Source organism: Anopheles cruzii, chromosome 3 (assembly GCF_943734635.1).
Source record: "Anopheles cruzii chromosome 3, idAnoCruzAS_RS32_06, whole genome shotgun sequence".
NCBI classification, from domain to species: domain Eukaryota; kingdom Metazoa; phylum Arthropoda; class Insecta; order Diptera; family Culicidae; genus Anopheles; species Anopheles cruzii.
Genome location: NC_069145.1, coordinates 72,713,841 through 72,734,354, shown reverse-complemented (window position 1 = coordinate 72,734,354; position 20,514 = coordinate 72,713,841). Strand labels below are relative to the sequence as shown.

General features: G+C 49.1%; 1 protein-coding gene across 1 annotated transcript in view; it reads right to left on the bottom strand.

Moving 5' to 3' along the window:
- Positions 1 to 8,006: 8,006 nt before the first annotated feature.
- The window catches only part of LOC128270937 (homeobox protein invected), a 57,190-nt gene continuing 44,682 nt past the window's right edge, over positions 8,007 to 20,514 (bottom strand). Inside the window, exons 3-4 of the mRNA XM_053008364.1 lie at positions 9,512 to 9,675; positions 8,007 to 8,354 (exon numbers count right to left, since the gene is read on the bottom strand). Of these exons, the coding sequence (XP_052864324.1) occupies positions 8,007 to 8,354; positions 9,512 to 9,675 (512 nt within the window). The remainder of the gene's footprint in view (positions 8,355 to 9,511; positions 9,676 to 20,514) is intronic.

Here is a 20,514-nt window from a genome sequence, read left to right as displayed (position 1 = left end):
GATGGATGGATGGATGGGCCGTTTGAAAGCCGTTTAAGTCGAGAACGGGAACGGATTCGGTCGCCCTGTCCTGCCTGCCACTGATCGATGATGCAATAGTCGTGTTCAAACCGATAGCCCCGTCATGTGCCGTAATTAATTTGGTGAATGATCAACGATCAACGAATCACGGCAACATTTAGAGTTGGTACAAAGGAGTTTCTGGTTGGTTGGGGATGAAAAAGGCCCTCAACTGCATCGTTGGGTTCCTCGTAATTTGCACGATGGTTTGTAGAGCTTCAAGTTGAAGTATTGAAAACTATTTTAATATCCTCTTGAGATCCGTTCAGTTTGCAAAAATATTAAACGATTTGTTGTGCGTATAATTTCGGTTTGTTACCTACTGTTTTATTGAATAGGTTAGTTTAAGTTTCAATAGCACTCTGTTTTGAGTTTTTTAACTTAACCTTAAACATTTTAACACCCAGCTAAACGGACTAATTGCCTACATTCAGGCGCAAACTTTGTATCGACCAGGCGACTGAATCGAATGCGCCTGAATGTAGGCAACGGCAATGTAAGCGATTTATTTGGCCGTGTATGTTTTCCTATTACTTTCACAGGGACATTTTCCAGGGAATATAATAAAATTTATGGGTCATTGAGCAGGATGTATTTAACGAGACTCGTCGAAAAGACACAACCCAAGACTGAGCCGTTCCTGCAGCGCCCGGCTGCGCTGGTCACGCACCCGGGTGTAGGTTCTTAATTAACCCGAGGCAAGGTAGTGTTTGCGTTTCGCCCGCAGCTCATTTCAACATATTTAGATGTTTATATTATGTTTATTTTGATTCCATTCGTCTTCGCTCGTGCCGTGCCCGGGTCCGTTCAAACAAATCCTCCAAACCCGTCAGCTTAACCGTCGGCGTGTCCATCTGGTGCGCTCCGGTTCCTCGGCCGAGAGCTGGGGCTCAAAATGCAAATCTTGCACTCTCCCGGCCCGGCCACGCGATTCGCCTGCGTTGCCTTGCGTTTCATCGCTGCGTTTCAGTCAGCCTCGTTATTCATTAGCCGGCCTCGGATCGATTTAATGATGGATACATTTCGGGCCGATCGAGCGGAACATTATTAATAATATGCAGTTTTGCTTAACGGGCGCGCGCGCCCGCGTTTTGTTTATGTTTGCGTTTCGCGGACCCTCCACAACGCACCGTGATCGATCGGCGTGATCGTGAGAAAAATGTGCGAACCCCCGGCCGGTTGGCCGGCCAATTGATTATGCTTCGATTCGGCTAGGGATCATAATCGCTCTTTCGAAAACCGGGACAAAGTGAGACCAAAACACGGCGACCAAATGCCAAAGGAGACAACTTTTGGGGGATTTCGCAGAATGGTCGGTTACGAAACCAAAGGCGAACTAAGTGGTGATCCTTCGGCAATATCCTTCGACCCCTAACAGGAAAGAAGCTCATTACCGTGTGTGCGTGTTGGTGAAGTGTGAAGTGAAGAGCAAACAACACACTCGTTGGCCTCGCTTTCGATCCCACCTTGAATTGTTTGCCAACAAACAGCGCCCCAGGACTGGGTCGGGTGATCGTGTGGGCCATTATTGGGCGCGTTCCGGTTCCGCTCGGAGCGCTCTTCAAACACTTTCGCGGGTGTTCCTCAGCACGCGTGGGGTGGGGAGCTGTAACTAACTAATTGGCCGGGCCCAGGGCCGTGATCGGATTGGACAATTGTCCCCGCGGGGGCTGTTGGGGGGGCCTACCGATAATCGTGCGTAGAAAATTGTCTAAACAACGCGCCGGTCCAGGTTCCGACTCCGGCGTTCCCCGCTTGATCGCTAATTAACATGTAAATGATGGGCAGCACTTCGCTGGTGGCCACTTCGGTCGGCCCTGCTGCACCGGCAAACGCCACCGGTGGCCCCACTCCGGGTGCCACTGATGCCTTTAACGCACCATAATCGGTAGCAAACGTGACAACTAAAAGCTTTTAACCAAACCGTGACCGTGTGCGCCTCTCGTACGACCCACGGGCCACGGGCCAGGCGCCACGGAGTTTTTGGATAAGATTTTCCGTCCTCTTTCGCGGGTTCGCGTGTGTGTGTGGTGGTGTTAGAGAGGTGGTGTTTGAGAATGGGAGTTTGAACAGCGTTTGTTTTACCACCAAACATGCGAGGCTGCAGCGGCCACGGACCGATGGCTGAGTGCGACGAGACAAATCGCAAATAATCGAAGGCTCACAAGCTGCAGCAGGCGTTAGAAGGAGGCTCAAGTACATTTGCTCGCAGCGTTTGATTACACACCTTCACAGATTTCCGGACGCCTGGCGAGTTCCAAAACTTAGGCTATACCGCTTTGGAGGCCTTTGGAGTCACCGTACACAATTTAAGTTCCTTGGTTAATACACGTTATATTTATGCCATTTTTGTCCATCCTTTTAAGCAATGTGTCCGAAGGCAACGCAGAAATGAACTGCTCTCAAAACAAAAGGGTGTGCAAGGGAATGTTTGTCACGATCAAGGACCTGAAGGTGTGACAGTAAAATGGTGACGCTAGACATAAGCCATGAATTGTTTGAAACGTTCATTCCAGGAAGGTATGTTTTCGTATTCAACGATCAAAGAGTCTAGTGGGTTGTTCAATCAGTTTTGCGGTTTAACAACAGAGAGGTAAGGCTATTCTGAAGTGGAGGAAATGTCACATATTGATTAAGGAAATCTTGTTAAGTTAGATTAAGTCAACTATTAAGTAAATTTAATAAATACGGCTCGGTCCGTTATTCTACAGAGAGCGCTGCTACTAGCCTTTGTTGGTGCACTCTTCATATGAACGTATGTGAAGTTTCCTTTTAAACGGTCACTTCATTTTTTGTTTACAAGCCATTTAGTATCGACGTGTAACAGTATTTTTTACAAAGAAAAAAATCAAGTACCGTGCGGTGATTGAATTTTTCAAAGGAAATTTGTGCACGTATGTTGAAAGTATATAAGGACTCTTCGCCGTCAATTAGTAGAGTAGAAAGATAGATTACTTTATTTAAATGTCGTACAAGCCTTGAAGACGATCCACGTCAAGGACGACCAAAAACAGTAACAACACCTGAAATCATTTACTCTATCACCATTATCCTGAGTCAATCAAAGGCATTCCCAATATCAAAAGAGTGATGTGAACCTGGTTCTTCGGCTCCGAAACGAGTTCGTGTCCAGAAATCGGCAAAGAAGGTGTTTGTGTCAGTTTTTTGGGATGTGAAAGTAATTTTGTTTGTTGATTACGTATAAACTGGCAAAACAATGGATTCAGATTGTTTTCAGACCAGCTGTAGGAGAAAACTCGTAAAAAAAGACCACGGTTGCAGATGAAAAAAATCCTTTTTCTCTAGGACAATGCGTCGTGTCACAAGAGCATTATAAAAAAAAAAACAAAAATCCATGAAATTGAAGTTCGAATTTTATGAGCGTCCACCGTATTTTCCAGATTTGGCCCCTAGCAACATCCATCGGTTTCCAGCCAAAAAAAACCATGCGTGGAAAGCGTTTTTCATGATTTCAAATGATAAGGTTATAATAGCTGTAGAAGCGTAGTTGGTAGCCCTTCCAGATTATCAGGGAGACTATACTATATTATGAAGACTATTTCAATTTCAAAACTTATTAAACAGCCTGGTAATTACCACAAAACAACGAGATTTAAAAATGAGATGCCGCAATGTATTCGTTCGGGGCCAGCACAATAAAAGAGTTTCATTTTCAGTTGTTGACTTCAAATTTATCATCGCCCAAAGCGCGAGCTATTGGCAACCCTCAACCCAGAGCGCCTATTGTGCTTAATCCTCATAAACACGTGCGTTCGAGTTGTGCGGTTATTTATTGTGAATTAATCAATAGTTCCCGTGACCGCGTTCACCATTAGGGACAATTTATCACGACACTATTCACGGGGCGCCCCCCTGCCCCCCATTACGACCCCCCTTACGGCCCCGCTGGTGATCCGAAAGTATCCTAAGTGTGACCGGTTCGCCGGTGCCTTACAGTTGCCAAGTTGCCATAAAGTATGCACCGCTTTCAATGCGAAGAATAGGGGTCGTGACGTGGAAAATGCAAGCAAGGCGCTCCGTCGTACAGTGTGGAGCCGACTTTCACGAGCGGCGAAACACGACACCTATAGCGGCGGCGGTGGCCAATTAAATGCTCGAAACGCCTGACACTGGGATTAGCCCCGGCGAAGTCCCGGTCCGGGGTCCGGTTCGGAGTCCCGAACAAAACACATGCGTTCCGCGTGGACCGTGTCACGCCGCGTGTGAGCGAACCACGCAACGGATACCACGCGGTCGCTCCACGGCACAATGGTGCATTGTGCCGGGCACTGCAACAACATTGCAGGAAGTGTAGCCCCGCACCGCGCGGCTAAAGTTCAACCGCGGCCCGCGGAGATGGAACGATATTTATTTCGCTAGCCCCAGCGTTTCCCACCTCGCCGGCTCGCCGGCTTGCCTAATGATATATAACTATATCACGCAAAACATAATCACATTAATATTCAATCCCTCTGGCCCCGGGGGTACCGGGTAGGTAGGTACCCGGACACCTTTTCGCCTTTGCAATGGCGGCGCAAATGACGCTGCACATCGAAAGGCCTCCCACGCGGCTGCGGCATCGTGCGGCCAATACACTCGTTCGGAGGTCCGTCCGCAAGTGCCGAGCACGCAGCTGCACCTAGGCCTAGTCACCGCGAACGGGGCTGGCCGCATTCATAAATAATTCGTCATTACATTAACGCCTGGCCCGAGCGTTATGATTTAAACAATTGAATCATATATTTGCTAAATGATTACATGACTCCATCTCCGCGGGCCACTCGCAGCGCTCGAATGCTGCCCAGAAACATATGTATGTTTATTTACACACACACACACACATACCAGTGGCCAGTGGAACTGGCCGCTTGGTTGGGAGAGATTTTGTTATCTGCGCCCCGGCCGCGGACAACATGGCGTGAGCAACCCGCCGTCAGTCGGGCTGGTTAAAGTGTTTTGTAATAATATTCTTCTTTTTTATGTCCATGTCCTCCGATCCGGTCGGTGCATAAGTGCCTCGTTTAGCATGACGTGTGTTTGCGGCGTGCCATGTTTTGCAGCCCATGCGCAGCCCATTTGTTCCACGCTCGGGAGTGGGAGGGGTGGTTCACCCGAAGTCGCGTGTCGATCTGATCGTAACGATCGTAACGACTGCGATTAAAGTGGACACTCTAGCAGCAGATAGTAGATCGGTTAGTAATCGTGTACTCTCACGGTGTTTTTCGACGGTCAAGAATGATCGAATCGAACGAATCGAATCCTGCGATGCGATCTTCAATACCTTCATATTCGGTGGGTTGAATAAGTAGTGAAGCTGAATTGATGAAGTAGGCGAGACTTTTTACCTGTGATTTAAAGGTTTGTTTTAATGGATAGTCTGACGATTGTTTAGAGGTGATCCCCAAGAGAGCGTCAACGAAGCTAGTGGCAAGAATGCTAAATTTCTTTATTGCTTCCGGGAAATGTTACAAAAGTAGCTCCTAATAATTATACTCGTTTGTTATCAGTTTCTACAGAGAAATGAAAAGTTGGTTAAATGGCCCTCCATCACACGATTGTCCAGCTAAAACTTCGACCCGTTTCTTGTTGCCATACGAAAGTGCCTTAATAAACGATAAAGCTATGCTCAGACCTTAGAGCTAAGGAGCCGAGCCCAACCACACACACAAACCGGGGAGGAATGTTGTGCCCAAACTTCTTTTCGCCTCCATTTTGGTTTCCTTTAGCGCCTCCACCGAGAATATCTCTATCCAAACCATTAATCAAGCAAATAGCACACAGCGAGCGAACTTATTATTCATGACCCCACCGGAGTAATAATTCCCCCCCGAATTGGGAGGAATTTCTCGAGCATAGTTTTATGATTTTCACCACCACCGGCAACTTCGGCAACGGAAGCGGACCGATTCATCCGTGAGCGCGATAAATATGGCTCTATTAAACGGGCTCAATGAAATCGTTCCTCGCTAAACGCTGGTCATAAATCGGCCCAAAACTACGCCCCGTCCCCGTGTGCCTCCTTTGGCGCTCGCGGCCATTCCCCTGACGCACTTGCGCGGCTCGAAAAGCGCGGAATGTAATAAAATGTAATCTCATACTTCCGCGACGGTGGACCGAAAATTCCGTGGTTCCCCACGAGCGCGAGCCCGGGCCTTCCCCCGACGGATAATTAGCTCGCCGCTGCTAAAGGTAAACAGCAAATTTATGCTGGAGGGTTGATTACGTGGTTAGAATGTCGTCGTCGTCGTCGTTGGGGCCGAAGGTGTAAATTACGTTACGTGCACTGGTCCGGAGCGAACAAAATGGATTCCACAACCCGGATCGATCGGGCCGGGCTAGCTTGGCCGGATCGATTCATAACTTAATTTCGTGTCCGATTTTCGGATCGGATCGGCTTCTGCATCTTGGAGCCCAATCTGTGGTCCGGTGCAAGATCGAGGTGGCAATCGGAATATTCTCACCAGTACTACGTCAATCTCTTCGTGCTAATCAAGCGGCCCGGCGGTGCGTTATCGAAGGAAATCTTCCCGTCACCACCCCCGGCCAAACGAGAGGGTTGCGTGTTTGGCAGCACTTCAACGCAATGAGGTCATACCGCTCCGGAGAGTGGCGATAGTTAGCCCGGAGCTTTCGGTGGCCCTGTTTTGGCTGTGTGCTGGAAAAACTATGTCCAAAGCCCCGGACCCTGAGTGGTGAGAAACGACGCGAATAGTTCAACACCTCGCGGCTCTTCGTGCGGCCCATCGTAATGAAGCAATTGCTTCCGGTTATCGATCGAAAACGGAGTCGAGCTGGTACCGATCGTTTGGGGCAAGATTGTGTGATCCGTAATTGTAATCCATTGAGAAGGGATTCCGCATAATAATCTGCTTGAATAATAATTTATCACATTCAGCGGGTTCGGGTAGATGTAATCGAAAAGATCCAACCATCGGATTGGAGCTTTAATAGATCGTTGCTCTATTCAATAAACTCTGAACACCCATTGTACGAGGAATCTCCGTCGAACACCAGCGAAGCGTTCATTTTCGCTCATCGTTAGCAGCATTCAATGATAACTTCATTACGGGCGTAAACAACAAACTGCTAAATTATGTAAACTTGCCTCCCCGAGAATACCGATGCAACCGAGGCCTGTGGGCCGAGAAACCCCCTTTAATCACTTACTTCACAACGGCAACGGCACGAAATGGAGGCCACCGGCCTCCGGTCGTTCCGTTGTTGCTGGGCCGTCGCCATTTTCGTTTTCTTTCCAAACACCGAAACACCTCCACGGCAACAATCAACGCAAAGAAGCACACGCGAACCACCACAACAATGTTGTGAGCCAGTTTTAATTGAACTATGAATATTTTATTTTTCACAGTACTAAGTATGTTTCGGTTCCTTCGCCTCGAACCCTTGTTTACTTAGACCACTTCCTGAATCCGAGGAAAATGCTGCTCTCTTCGCGACGGTGATAGAAGTAACCAAATTTTGTATTAAACTTTCACGCCAACAACGCCAAGTCCGAGTCTGAGCGATGAGGACGCTTTTCAGGGTGTCCGCCTATGCTCAAGTCTTGTCAAACATCGAGTTACGCTTAGGATGGAGAGTAATTTGCGGTTGAGTAATAAATAAACGATATACTATCTTTACTGTACACACTTTACTGCGCGCGCTCCAGCGCAGTTCTCGAAAGAGGGTCCGGCTATCGATTGCCCAACGCCACGTTACTACTACTCGCTACTCGCTAGTCAACTATTTAGATATCACAGATGTTCCCTTCGGCTTCCCGATCGATTCCTCTCTCTCTCCTGCTCTATTGCCATGGTTTGATTATTTAAGGTATTTCACTTGTCACTCTCGGCTAGGAAAGGGCCCCCGAACCGGACCGGGACGGGACCGGATGGTAATAAATAACGTAGTTCAACACCGGACACACCGGGACGTGTCACTGGACGCTCTTACGCATTAGCCGCCGATGCTGCGGCAGCCGCTGCAGCCGCCGCAGCCACGGCCGCGGCAGCAGCCGCTGGTCCTGCCGATCCTGTGCGCGATTCGGCTGCGGCCGCTGCAGCCGCCTGCATCTCCTGGAGTTCCTCTTCCTCGCGGGTCAGCGGCACGGTCGAATGGTTATACAGCCCCTGGGCCATCAGCTGCAGGGCGAGTGGGTTCTTGTGGCCGGACGACTTCTTGATTTTGGCCCGCTTGTTTTGGAACCAAATCTTGATCTGCGCCTCGTTCAGCCCCAGCTCGGCGCTGAGCTGCTGCCGGCGGCGTTCGGTCAGGTAGCGATTCTCCGCAAACTCGTGCTGCGAATTAGAGACGAGTGGTCGAGGTTTGGTTAGTTACGGTGAAATAGTAGCATTAGGATTTAGAAGGTTTTTTGGGTGTTTGATCATATTGCTGATCGATAAGTTGTTGGATCTACAATCGGATTGTGTAAAAATTAGCTCTAGCTGTCAATTTGGTCCTACTCATTTAATGCTTGTCGAAGCTTACGTGGATCATGCTTTGGAAGATCGCAGTGATTTAAGCGGTTTTTTAAATAAAAAAAATGACGATTTTGGCTTAATAAGCAAAGAGCATCGGAGGATTCCAAAAAAGGACTTTCTGATGAGACAGAAAGGTGTAGTATATCACAAGCTCCTAAAACCTGATTAAACCGTTAATACAGATCCCTACTGTCAAGAAATGATCAATTTGAACCATGCATTGATCGAAAAACGACCAGAATCCAGACTTGGCCCCTTCCGAATATTATTCATTTTCATCAATCACAAGCATAGGCTGAGCATCACTTCGATTCCTACGAGGAAGTCCAAATTGGATGGCTAATTCGTTTGCTTCAAAAGACGAAGAATTCTGTCGACGTGGGATCCACGATTTAGCAGAGAGATGGGAAAAATGTATAGCTAGCGATGGCACATACTTTGAATAAAATAGAATTTTTCATTTCAATGTAATAAACATTTGATTTCATTTAGAAAAAAAAACTTTTGAAAAAAGTTCGATTTTCGAGTTCTAGACCTGGTATTTAGTTATGCTAATTTTGGATTCATGGATACAACATAAAAAATATTCCAATTAATAGAAACAGGATAAAAGACTATTGATAGGAATGATCCGTTAGCTTCAATTATTGGGACATTATGCAAACATGCTGGACGGCCCAAATACTTGATTTTCATTCGTTTGTGCTCTCCTTTAGCACCAAGCAACCAATCGGTCGGTTGCCGTTATGTAAACAAGCTAACCCGTAAAACCCCGATCTAATGTGACAATTGCCAGTAAATCGTTCATAATTAAACCCAATTCAGAGCAATGGGCACGCAATCCGAATAACAAAAAAACGGGGAAAAGTCAATATGTGGCCACCGTACGTCGACACTTTTCACCTCGATGCCACATTTCACGGGGAATCAGTTCAGAGAGCGGGTTTTTTCGGGTTTAGAAGGGCCCAGCTTACCTTTAATCGGGCCAGCTGCGGACCGCTGAATGCCGTCCGGGGCCGTTTGTCGTCCGCCAGGGCTGCCGCTGCCGCCGTTGCCGCTGCCGCCGAACTGGAGCTGCTCGCCTGGGATGCGCTGCTTTTCTCTGCCGGGCTTTTCTTTGGTTTGCGTGTCCGTGGGCCTGTGCGGTGGGAAAAGAGGAACCCAGTTAGCGTACGGATGTGAGACAGGAACTGAGGAAAACCAAGCGGGCCAGGGGGTAAGTAGCGTGTTTCGCGTTAAACGACGAACGAAGACAATCAAACGGTAGCGATGCGTAGTAATTGATGTACAAATATGCTGCCGGCAAAGCATGACGACGCCGGCGCTCCGGGTGCGTGTGTGTGCATTCCGGTGCTAGAAAGTGCGCCGTTCCCAGCACCGAACGGAAGCCGGAGCCGTCAGCCGTTCGGATTTTTCTCTCGATTTCCACCTTGATTTTTTACCACCAATTCCATTCCGGCCCCGCGAGGAGGACCACCGGAGTAGTTTGAGAAGATTTTAAGGTGGTGGATCACCCGGTGGTGGTGGTAAAGTGGATCGCTGCCCGGTGGTGCCCTATGGCGCCTCGAGGCCAACCCTTTGGCCAGCATAAGTGTTCCCAAGAACACGGGCGCTGGCGCTCCAGCAGCAGCAGCAGCTGGGAACCGACCCGGGGCCACCCGTTTACAGCCCTGGCTCATAAAACTAACAATCGTTAAAAAGAAAACATTGAAGCATCGCCGAGCGATCACCGCGCGCTTGTCCAGCGACTCATGTTTGGGATCATGTTGTTATGGATCGTTTGTTGTTTGCATTACCGCACGAAGGGGGAAAAAAACGGAAAACCCAGAACTATGAACTCCCTCGTTTTCTCGTTAGCGACACGAGAAAGCATAACTCTCCGATGGGACTCCGGGGGGAATGTGTTTGTCTATCTCGCGTACTTGAACCCCAGAGTCCCGTCGCCCAGAATCTGTCCGTTCGATTCTATCCGCCGTCATTCGAATTACGTTCTCCCGATCCACCAACAACAGCGGCTGAAGGGCTTTCCTGGACGGCAGGGCTTCTTGGAACGGCTCTTCACCGAGGCTGCCGGCAAGGAGCTCCCAAGGACTCCGAGATGTGCCATACTGGGTCTGGGTTTGGGCTCGGGAAAGTCGTCGTGTTGCAACAACATGTGTTAGCGACCTCGTTGTTTCTGTCCGATCGCTTCAGATGGGAAAAAGCAATAATAGGCAGCGATGGAAGATTTCAAAACGATCGTCATCGGGCCCAAAAATAACACCACAAACGGTGTGAATCGCTTATTATTCCATGCATCTGGTCTGGACAAGAAAATGATCGCCGATTAAAACCGATCCATGGCCGCAGATTATGTTGGCGCAGATTTATGCACGATCGTGTTGTGTCGATGTTTGCGACGACGTTACGATAATCGCACTGCGCAAGAGACTTCGGGGACAATCTTGGCACGATCTTAAGAAGCCAGCCAACCGAACGCAGAAAAGTTGATCCTTTGTTCCACGCAAGAATATTGGCCTCCATCATAGTAAATCTGAAAGCGCCTTTCCTGAGCTCTGGTGTGTCATGCACTCCCGGAGCTGCTCCATAAATACGGCTCCGATCGGGACTGCCAATAAATCAGACGTTCAATAAATTCTCCAATTTGTCATTCGACCCACTGCGTGCCACTGCACTTCCCGCTGGGCTGGTTCCGGTGTGCAAAAGTCAACCGATCATCTGCGTTCCGTGCCGATGTGTGCGGATCATAAATGTGGCCCGGTCCGTTCCGCGCCAAGACCGGGAGTGGCCGACCGTACGAGACTCGGTTGGGTCCCGGGTGCCGCCCGACGCCGTGGGTGGTCCGCGGACTTTACGGTCGACCACGGTGGACCCAGGATCAGGGGGCTGTCCAGTGGAGGCCAATTAGCATTCCACCGGTACGTTCGTGGGACGAGGCCAATTAATTGTCTTTGATTTCAGAAAACGCAGCTTTATGGCCCTTCGCTCCACCACCGGGTCTCGCAGGATCGTGCAATGTCCGTCTAATGGTGGCTAATGTCTAAATTTCTTCGACTTCTTTGTGCAATCGAACCAAAGCAACACATTCCATTACGGCCCTGGTTTCTCACCAGTGGACCCGTGTCTCCTCAGGCCTTGATCCTTTCCCTTAGTGAGCTCTGGCGCATCTGAAGCATCGTGTCATCGCTCTGTTCCGTATCATGTTCACCAACACTCGAAAAGTGATCGATCAACGCGAGCGGTGTGTGTTTGCTTAAGAACCTCCATTTGCTCTCGAAAACAAGACGAGCATTGTTTGCGCCTCACTCTAGTGAAAGAGAGAGAGGGCCACCGAATAATAGAACACACGGAGCAGCCACTGAGCCACACTTGAGTTTCATTGTGGGTGATCCGAATGTGTAACAATGTTTTCATTTCGCGTTCGATCTATTCTCCAGCTCCAGCCCCGAGAGCGAGTGTTTGTTTGTGGAGCTGCGATCGAAAAGGTTATGTTTCGCTCTCGTTATGCTGGTGCATGTTGCGATGAAAGACGAAGAAAGAACAAATTATGAGCCGTGCAAACACTCGAACACTCGGCCAAGGAGCGTTCGGTGATCTACAGTTTATGCTGAGAAGCGATCGGTCGTGTGGAACAATAATGTTTGTTCCTCGTTCCAAGCAAAATAAAGAATCGAGGGAAAGTTTTTCAAGATTCTCCTTTTTTATTTATTTAATACTTTTGCTTATTTTGACATCGAGGAGTTTCAAGGTTCATTCCTTAGGTCGATTCCAAGGCACAATTTAATAACCGAAAGGTTCGTTCGTAAGAAAATTAAGGCTCGATCGACTGAAACACATCCCCAGAAACGGCAAAACGATACAAAATACCAATCCGCCCCTTAATCGGAGCTCTAGCTGCAACTCCTATGTGCCAATTTCCTACAAAATAACGCTCCACCGTCGGCAGCGTCGGTTAAAATAGTTGTCTCGCACCTCGCCAACCGAACAGGAATCCTTTCCCTAGGCTTGTGGGCCCGTTGTGATCGTGATCGTGTTGCACGATAAGAAACGGGCCGGGACCGAAGTAATTTGTCATCGCACACCGTGTTCCCATTCCGTTCGCTTGCGGAGGTTCTCGGAGCCGCGGTGTTTTCCCCGGAGAAAATCATCTTTCCAACTAAGGCCGGCCCGGCCGATGACGGATGGGATCGATCGAAGGTCCATCATTTAATGCGCGCCATTTTGGGCCTTCGCTGGTTCGCGATCGCTCGCTTTTCTTGCTTTATTTGCCTCGCCTCTTTTTCCTGCACTTCCCCGCGAAGCCCACTCGGCTGGCTTTGTACGGCTGGCATTTTCCACGACGACGTCGGGTCGGGCAATGCGTGGCCGGGAGACCGAAATAAAATAAGCAAAAAATATGAAATGAAGAAAGCAAAAAAACACACACACACAACCAGATACACGCCACGGTGCGCCACGGTGCACCGACGTGGGTGGTCTCTCCGCGAAACATTAACCGGAATTCCTTTATATCGCTTTATTGTAATTGCCTCTGACGGTTGACGGACAGAGAGTGCTTTCCGAGCGGGTGCGCGCGCGAGGAGGTGAGAGGGAAGGGACCGTAACGGGGGTTGCATTTTTGCATTCTCTTAGTGTACACAGACACACACACGCGTGGGGTCCCAATCAGCAGCAGGACATCAACAGCAGCAGCAAGGTTGTTGTTGGGGTAGCGCTGATTGTAGCATCAATATTTAATAACGTCAAAATATTTAGCCTCTCCACAAGGAATCTCTGGGAGAGAAAGGACATCGGTGGCGCCGCCGCGCACTGTTTTGTCGATTCGGGTAGCAGATGAATTATTTTACTGACTCGAAGCTGTCAGCTTTCGTCTTTCGGATCCTTGAGAGTGCTTTCAAGCAACTCCGGCTCCCGACGGACGGCTCTCTGATTAGTGAAGGTAAATGAAAGGTGAATAAATAACACGACATCCAGTGCAGTGCCTTAAATCCTGCTCTTCGGTTAACGGTTCGGGCCATTTTCTTGCCATTCACCAGTCGCACCGGGTTAATCGGCTTTAAAGCCACACGCTCGGTCTCGGCCTCTAATCGATAGTTTATCGATTTTCTACGGAGCCCACCGCGACCGCGAAACAAATAACGGAAATAACATTTATATTAAAACGGGTGGGCGCGTCGGCCGCCCAACCCGGACAGCCAACGGCAGGAATTTCCTAATTAAAACTTAGGACAATTAATTAAACCGAAAACTGTTCAATTTCGCCACTGCACCGCGGCACTGACAGGCGCTTTTTCGGTGGAAAGCGCTGGTCCGGAATGTGGCGGGCGAGAGTCACGCCACCCTTCGCCCTGGGTGATCATCGTAAATGGCAAATGACTCCCCGATTCGAGGCAATGAGTCATTCAGCTCAGTATGTCTCAATCGATCGACGACGACGACGAAGCACCATCCGCCAGCCATCGACATACCGTAGCCGTAGCACTAGAGTCCTGCCACTTGGTGTCCTGAGGCCATGTCCTTCGACTAAACACCCGAAGGCGACGAAGTATTGGAGCATCGGAAGCAAATGACTCGAACATATTTAAATACCTTGTCGCTGACGATCGCTTCCCGGTCCGTCCGGCCGACCAGAAGACGAAGAAGAATGCTTTCCTGGCACCGGCTCCAAACTGGGACCAAACTTCCAAACGTCTTTCGAGTGCGGTCCCCAAAACGTCGAAAGTCGGGAAGGGCAAACATTTAACTAAAGTTCGGCCGGATTGGCCACATTCACCGAAACCAGAAGGCAGAAGGGTCCTCACCGTCGTCTGGCAACTATTTCGAGCGAAATTAAGAAAATTTGAAGCCCCCCCTTCAGAGGCCGGTAGCCGTTCAGCCACCGCAATGGCAATTGAAAGTAATGACACTCTTCGACACCGTTCCAACACGGCCACCAACCGGGCGAGGGTTGGCCGTTTAGTGGCGTCGCCGCCGCCGCCCCAAAAGTAGACAAGCTGCTGATTCATGTACCGGTGAGTTATTTGACTAAAATTTAAATGCTTAATTGCTTCCCAGCCGGAGTGGGCCTGGCCTGGCCCCGGAGAAGAGAAGTAATGAGCAACATAAATCTTCCTACCATAAAATCTAACAACCCAGCAAATGGATGGACCCCCGTCCGGGAGAGACGTGCCCAAGGGAGAGAGTTTGTGTTTGCGTCGATCCCATCGAGCCACTTCGGTGGCCGGCACTTTGCCGGTTTCCAACTCAATTCCGTCGGTTTCGGGTCGGTTTTGCGTAAGGACTCCTCGCCTGGAGACGGTGCCGATAGGGTGACGGATGGCAAAAGTTTCAACTTCGGTCCAGGTTCGATGGTGGTTTGAGCAGTTTTTCGGGGTGCTTCACCGCTCGAGAGCGAGACACCCACCCGTTCGTTTCGAAGCTGATTGGTCGTCGGTGTTTTCGAGTCGAGATAAAAAAAACCCCAGTTCCAGGAAAGGTGTTTGGAGGATTCTTTCGGATCTCGCACGGGCGAGCGTTTTTCGAGCCGAAGGATTCGCGAGTGGGGCGAGTTTGGATCGGCGACCACTTTGGGTTTTGTAAACACTTCCAACCTTCCGGATGCCGTACCACACGCACCGTGACACCGCGGCATGCGATGCGATAAACTCCATTCCACGCGACAGAGATGTCAAACAAATCACACGAATTAAGCCATCCCTCGTGCCATCGCACGCCTTCGCGCGCTTGTGAATTTGATTTCATTAGCGCCTAGGAGTGGCCATGGCGGATTTGCGCAACCGAACCGTGGGTCTCGCGGAAATGCCGAAGGCTAATTCGAGGCCAGCCAGGAAGGTGTGTTGAGCTTCGCGGTCGATCAGAAGGCATCCTCTGACGGTCCATTAGATCAGAAAGTATATTGGAACCAACGCCGGAATACGTTCTAATTCTCCATGGTGCGATTGATGATGTCTCTCATGAGGGTAACTGATTCATTTGCATTAGCTTGGTGTAACAAATCATAACGTTTGGTTGCGTAATATTCTATGTTCTCGCAAATAATTCCGTGTTTTGCAAAATAATTGAATCAATCGATTCGATTCGAATTAAGACTCCTATATTAGATTTGATAGTATGACTTTTAAATAACGATTTGCATGCATGCAAATGCATGAAAATCGGATGACTGATTAAAAAATTAATAATTTTACGAGTACGACCTCGAATACATGGGGATAAGCAGTAGTTCCTTTCATGCCCAAAAAACGCATTACTTTATCTGTCATCAGATTTGCATAAAATTGGATGCATTTGACAACAACATTTGAAAATTGAGGACAAATTTGAAACGCCTAATCTCTAAACATATCTCTTGTCTCTTGCCTTTTTTTAAACAACTTACTTAAGCTCTAGGCCCTAAGCAGTGGCGATCACTCCACCAGCTCATCGTCTTACATAACTCATCCACTAATCGTGCGGTCGGCGCGATGTGTTGGCCCCGTTTCTAAAACCCTCAACGATGCGTTATGCAAAACGCGAACGGTTGGGCTTGACACATCGGGGTGCGCCATTCTTCATCCGCGGGCCGCAAACCGCAAAAAACCCCAGGTGACACTCAATGAATCCTGAAATTCCACCCAACTCGGGGCCTCTCTCTCTCTCGCTCGGTGGAATGTTCCTTGGCAACCATCATCATTCACGGGCGCGCACGTGCGTGTGTGTGTGTTTGTTTTGTAAGCATCACTTGGCCGTCGTAACGTGTGTTCACGACGAGTTCACCGTTTTCGTGAAGAATTTTCGCGAATCATTCACACGAAATACCTTCATTACGCCGCCAGCCAGCGTCTTGTGCGTGCCCACTCTAGGTGCGAGGCCGTGCTTTAATTAACATTTTAAGCAATTGAGCTAAATTGAGCGTAACAATTAACGCTATTTTTTCCTGTTTCACGAGCGATGCGGTGCAAAAATAAACCCCCCTCCACGGTGACCGATGGTGGCGGTGGCGTGACCGCAACATTTCCCTCGACGCGACGCGACAGACGTTGCCGTCTGCGCGGGATCCGAATCCGGTCCGAGAGGTGGAAAATGATGGAAAAATCGTAAAAATATACTTAAATCATTACGATTATTACTCCATCATTCCGGAGTGATGGATCGGTCGAAACCCGCAAATCCCTCAACCGTTTGACACGCGCACGAACTCTATTTGCATTCCTTCCGGGCGGTCGCGCGGTGCGGTGCTTTTTTTAATCATATTTCGAGTGCAGCGAAAGCCAACGTCAGTCAGTCAGCGTGCAAAATATGGCCGTCCGGGTGCACCGATATTTAACGTGCAGGATCTGCCCGCGGATCCGCTGGCCGTTGGCGACCGCACCGCATGCAGGGAGTCGGCCCGTGTGCTGCACATAATTTGAAATTAAGAGCACCGGCGAAAACGGATTAATTACAACGCCTTGGCAGGTCGACGACGACCGAGCGGTGCGCTGCGAATCGTGACACGGAACCGTGCTGCTGCCGCCGATGATGATGATGGTGACGCACTGCGACGCATTCGTCAGTAATTAAGCGAACGCAACGCGCCGATCCCTCTCCGCGGGTGGCATTCGCGCGGTGGTGCACTAATTGCACGACGAAATCTTGACGAATGCACCTTTCGGGCCGAAACAAAAACGGGCCCAAAACCACACCATCGCCCCGGCCGAGACACAATTCGTCCGCCGCCGCGTGTTCGTGTGTGGTCCGCTGAGCCAGGGTCTCGGGGGAACGGTAAGCCGGCGGGGGACCCGGACTTATGATGGCGAAATGGATAAAAATTAATTGCAAAAGGAAGCGGCAATTATTGACGTTGACATTTTCACGGTGGTGGAAAACTAGCGACGGAACCTCGGATAGGTCAGGTTGGCAGCAGTATGTCCGGGTGTCCCTGTCCGGGTTGCACGCCGTCTGGAGGTGTGCAATGGACTGTGAAATGACCACACCATCAACTGCGAATAGTGCGATCGCGTGAAGGGGGTCGTTATAAAACTGGAGCTTTGAGTAAACTTTATTTCAGATAGCTCCTAGAGCATGACAAGTGATGGTACGTCTTCTGACGTCTTCTTACTCCATATTGCAAAAGAGAGAGACGGGGCATTAAGTTTGCGTTTAAGTAATAAAATACTTTTTTATAATTTGGCCCAATTTGCTCCAGATTTGGATTTTCACTTGGTTAGAGTCCAAGTGAAATTTGATGTTTTGATTTAAATAGGAACGTAAATGTGGTTAGCTCAACTGTTTTACATGCGCCTGGCTCACGCAATCATTCCAAGTAGTTAGTAGTGGTGGTCGAAATATGATTGCCGTTTCTTCCTTTATTAAAACATCCCTTTTGCTATGCTGTCACAGCACGACCGACTGACAGCACGGAGCTGGTTTGTTGAAGAAGTAGAGCCGCGCCACAAGAGAATACAAATTTTCGTCTGCAGAGAAGCTGAAGTGTGTATCAATTTTATCCATGTAATTGATCATACTTGAACGATCACCAGACAACTGCAGCGAGTTGTCATCTCGATCTATGTAAATACACAACCAATAACAACACCAAAATGTTCTAACATAAAGCTAAGCATCGTGCCGTTAAAGTTTTGTTTGAATTCGCGAACCGTAAAACTTGTTTGTTAATTGAATGGTCTTCACCACAATCGATCCTATTGACTCGGAATCACTTATTTTGTCCTTGCGGTCTCGCGGGGCTCCTTTTTACCCCGCGGGTAACTCCCTTTGGGCCTTGCGATCTGCTGAGCTGGGGCTTAGCATCCCACTCCACAAAACCCAAGATCGTCCCAAGCTCAGACCGGGGTGTCATCCGATCCCTGCCCGACCGACGTGACGTGTGTCGTACGTAAGTGATACTTTATTTTTGCCGTTTCACACCGATCGACCGCCCCGCGACGATGGCTCGATCGGACCCGGACCCGGACCCGCGGCTGTCAATAAATGTGTTAATAAACTAATTAAAATTGATTTTCTCCCTCCCGTGAGCCCTGTCGCGCCGGAGCTGGTATCCTCCGTTCGGGGCCGTTCAATGGCCCGAAACCCGAAAAGATCAATCGAGTGGCAAAATTCATCGGAAGTGACAACGGGATCACACGTACGACGGCGAGCGAAAACGTGTCCTTCGCGGCGGTAACCGCAACCAACCGGTGGTAATGAGGCATGCGGATGCGGGATGGTTGATCCGCGGCGCAGGTTGCCCGTTGGTAATCGATCCGAACCTACCGAGCTCGGCGGGGCCCGAGGGTGCGTACGCTAATGTCACCTGACAGCTGACCAGCTTGATGGCTTGATTCCGCAACGCTCGTCGCACGTAACGCGAGTTGCGTTTTTACTTACGCAAACCGAAGCGACCGACGAGTGGGTAACCTCTGCCGCGGACTACTTACTTCTGCCTGCAAGAAGAAAAAGAGAACAGATCTTTATTAATTTTTACAGCACATTATTGGATGTTGGTGCGTTGGTTATGGGTTAGATTACAACGAAAAGGTTACGTCAAATACGGCCACAAATTACGATATCAGATGCTGGCGACGCAAACACGATCCGGATCGTTCCGCAACTCCTCCTTTTACAGTCAATAGTTGAGATAGGAGCCGAAGCGAGGAATGTGTCGAAAACTATTCGTGAAAAGAACTTATCGGACCGTTTCGAAAATTGGAACAAATGTAAACACAGATGTATTGCATAGAGTATGGAGTACTTTACGGTTGTGACACAGACTTTTATAACTAGAGTAGAATTTAGAAACATTTTTCTAGTCACGTGGTCTGTTAAAAAAATATCGCCGAGTTTTTTTTTCAAAAATTGAAGGTAAAAAATATTCATAAAATGACTGATTGAACACCATCAGCTTTCATCAATGGCTCTGTTAATTATGTCATTATGAAATGTAGTGTATATAATTATATAATAGCCTGATTATATACGTAACTCGAAATTCGAAATGTCCTATAACGAAAGCCAAGGACATGGCAGATACTAAAAAATCGATTTCATTCTCCAAAGCAATTTGTCCACAAGGACAGCTTCGTTTAAAAATAAATCCTACGGAACTCGGAACGCCCGCTGGCTGGCTGACTGGCTGGCTGACTGGCTGGCTGGCGTTTATCGGTTCCCCACCAGAGGGTACCAGTTTCAAGAAAAAGCCATCAAATCCTGAAATCTATTGGGCGGAAAGATATTCACTCCAACTTCGCCCGTTCACACCCCATTCGGAGTAAATCGTTTTCCGGGGACCAACTTTGCCGAAGCACTTGCCTGCTCGACGGGCAGAAAGAGAGCGAGTGAGAGCGAGACGGAGAACGAGATGATTGTTGCAAATTGTTGCTCGGCAGAGCCAAGGCGGCGGTAACCATCCGAGCCATGGAGTCGGGAGTCGGTGTAATAAAGCAATAATAATCCTCAAATTAATCCAATAAAATTCAATTTCTGGCAACCGAAACGACACCGGTCTCTTGATTGCTTCTGCTGCCGCCCAAGCTTCTTCGGTTGCCGGGGAGGGAATGTCCTGTGGAACGAATGCGTGTCCCCGTCTTCGGTTCGTCCCCGGGAACACGTGTTCCGGGAACGGGTGGTTTTAAAGAGGGGAAAGTCAAACAAAGCCGGCGAAGGGCACGGCCGAACGACAGCGACAACTTCGGCTCCCTCCCCGAATGGGTGTCGCTGGAGTGTTTTAATCTTTATTGAATTACCACGGCGATGAAGTGCCGGTGGGTGGGTGGACTTTGAGTCGTCCGCAGCCCCTGAGCCGCATCCCTTATCAACTCGATGGCAGTCTCTACCCGGGGCTTGTCACGTTGTTAGGGTTCGCAGAGTCAGAGTGACTGCAGAGTCTTACATATGTAACAAGGAACCGTGGAACCGTATCCTCGGACCGGAAAAAGGGGTTTTCCAATCTAATAAATCATCATTCGATTCACCCTTCAACGGGCATCTTGCGCGGGATGCTTCACCGAAATCTGTCCGC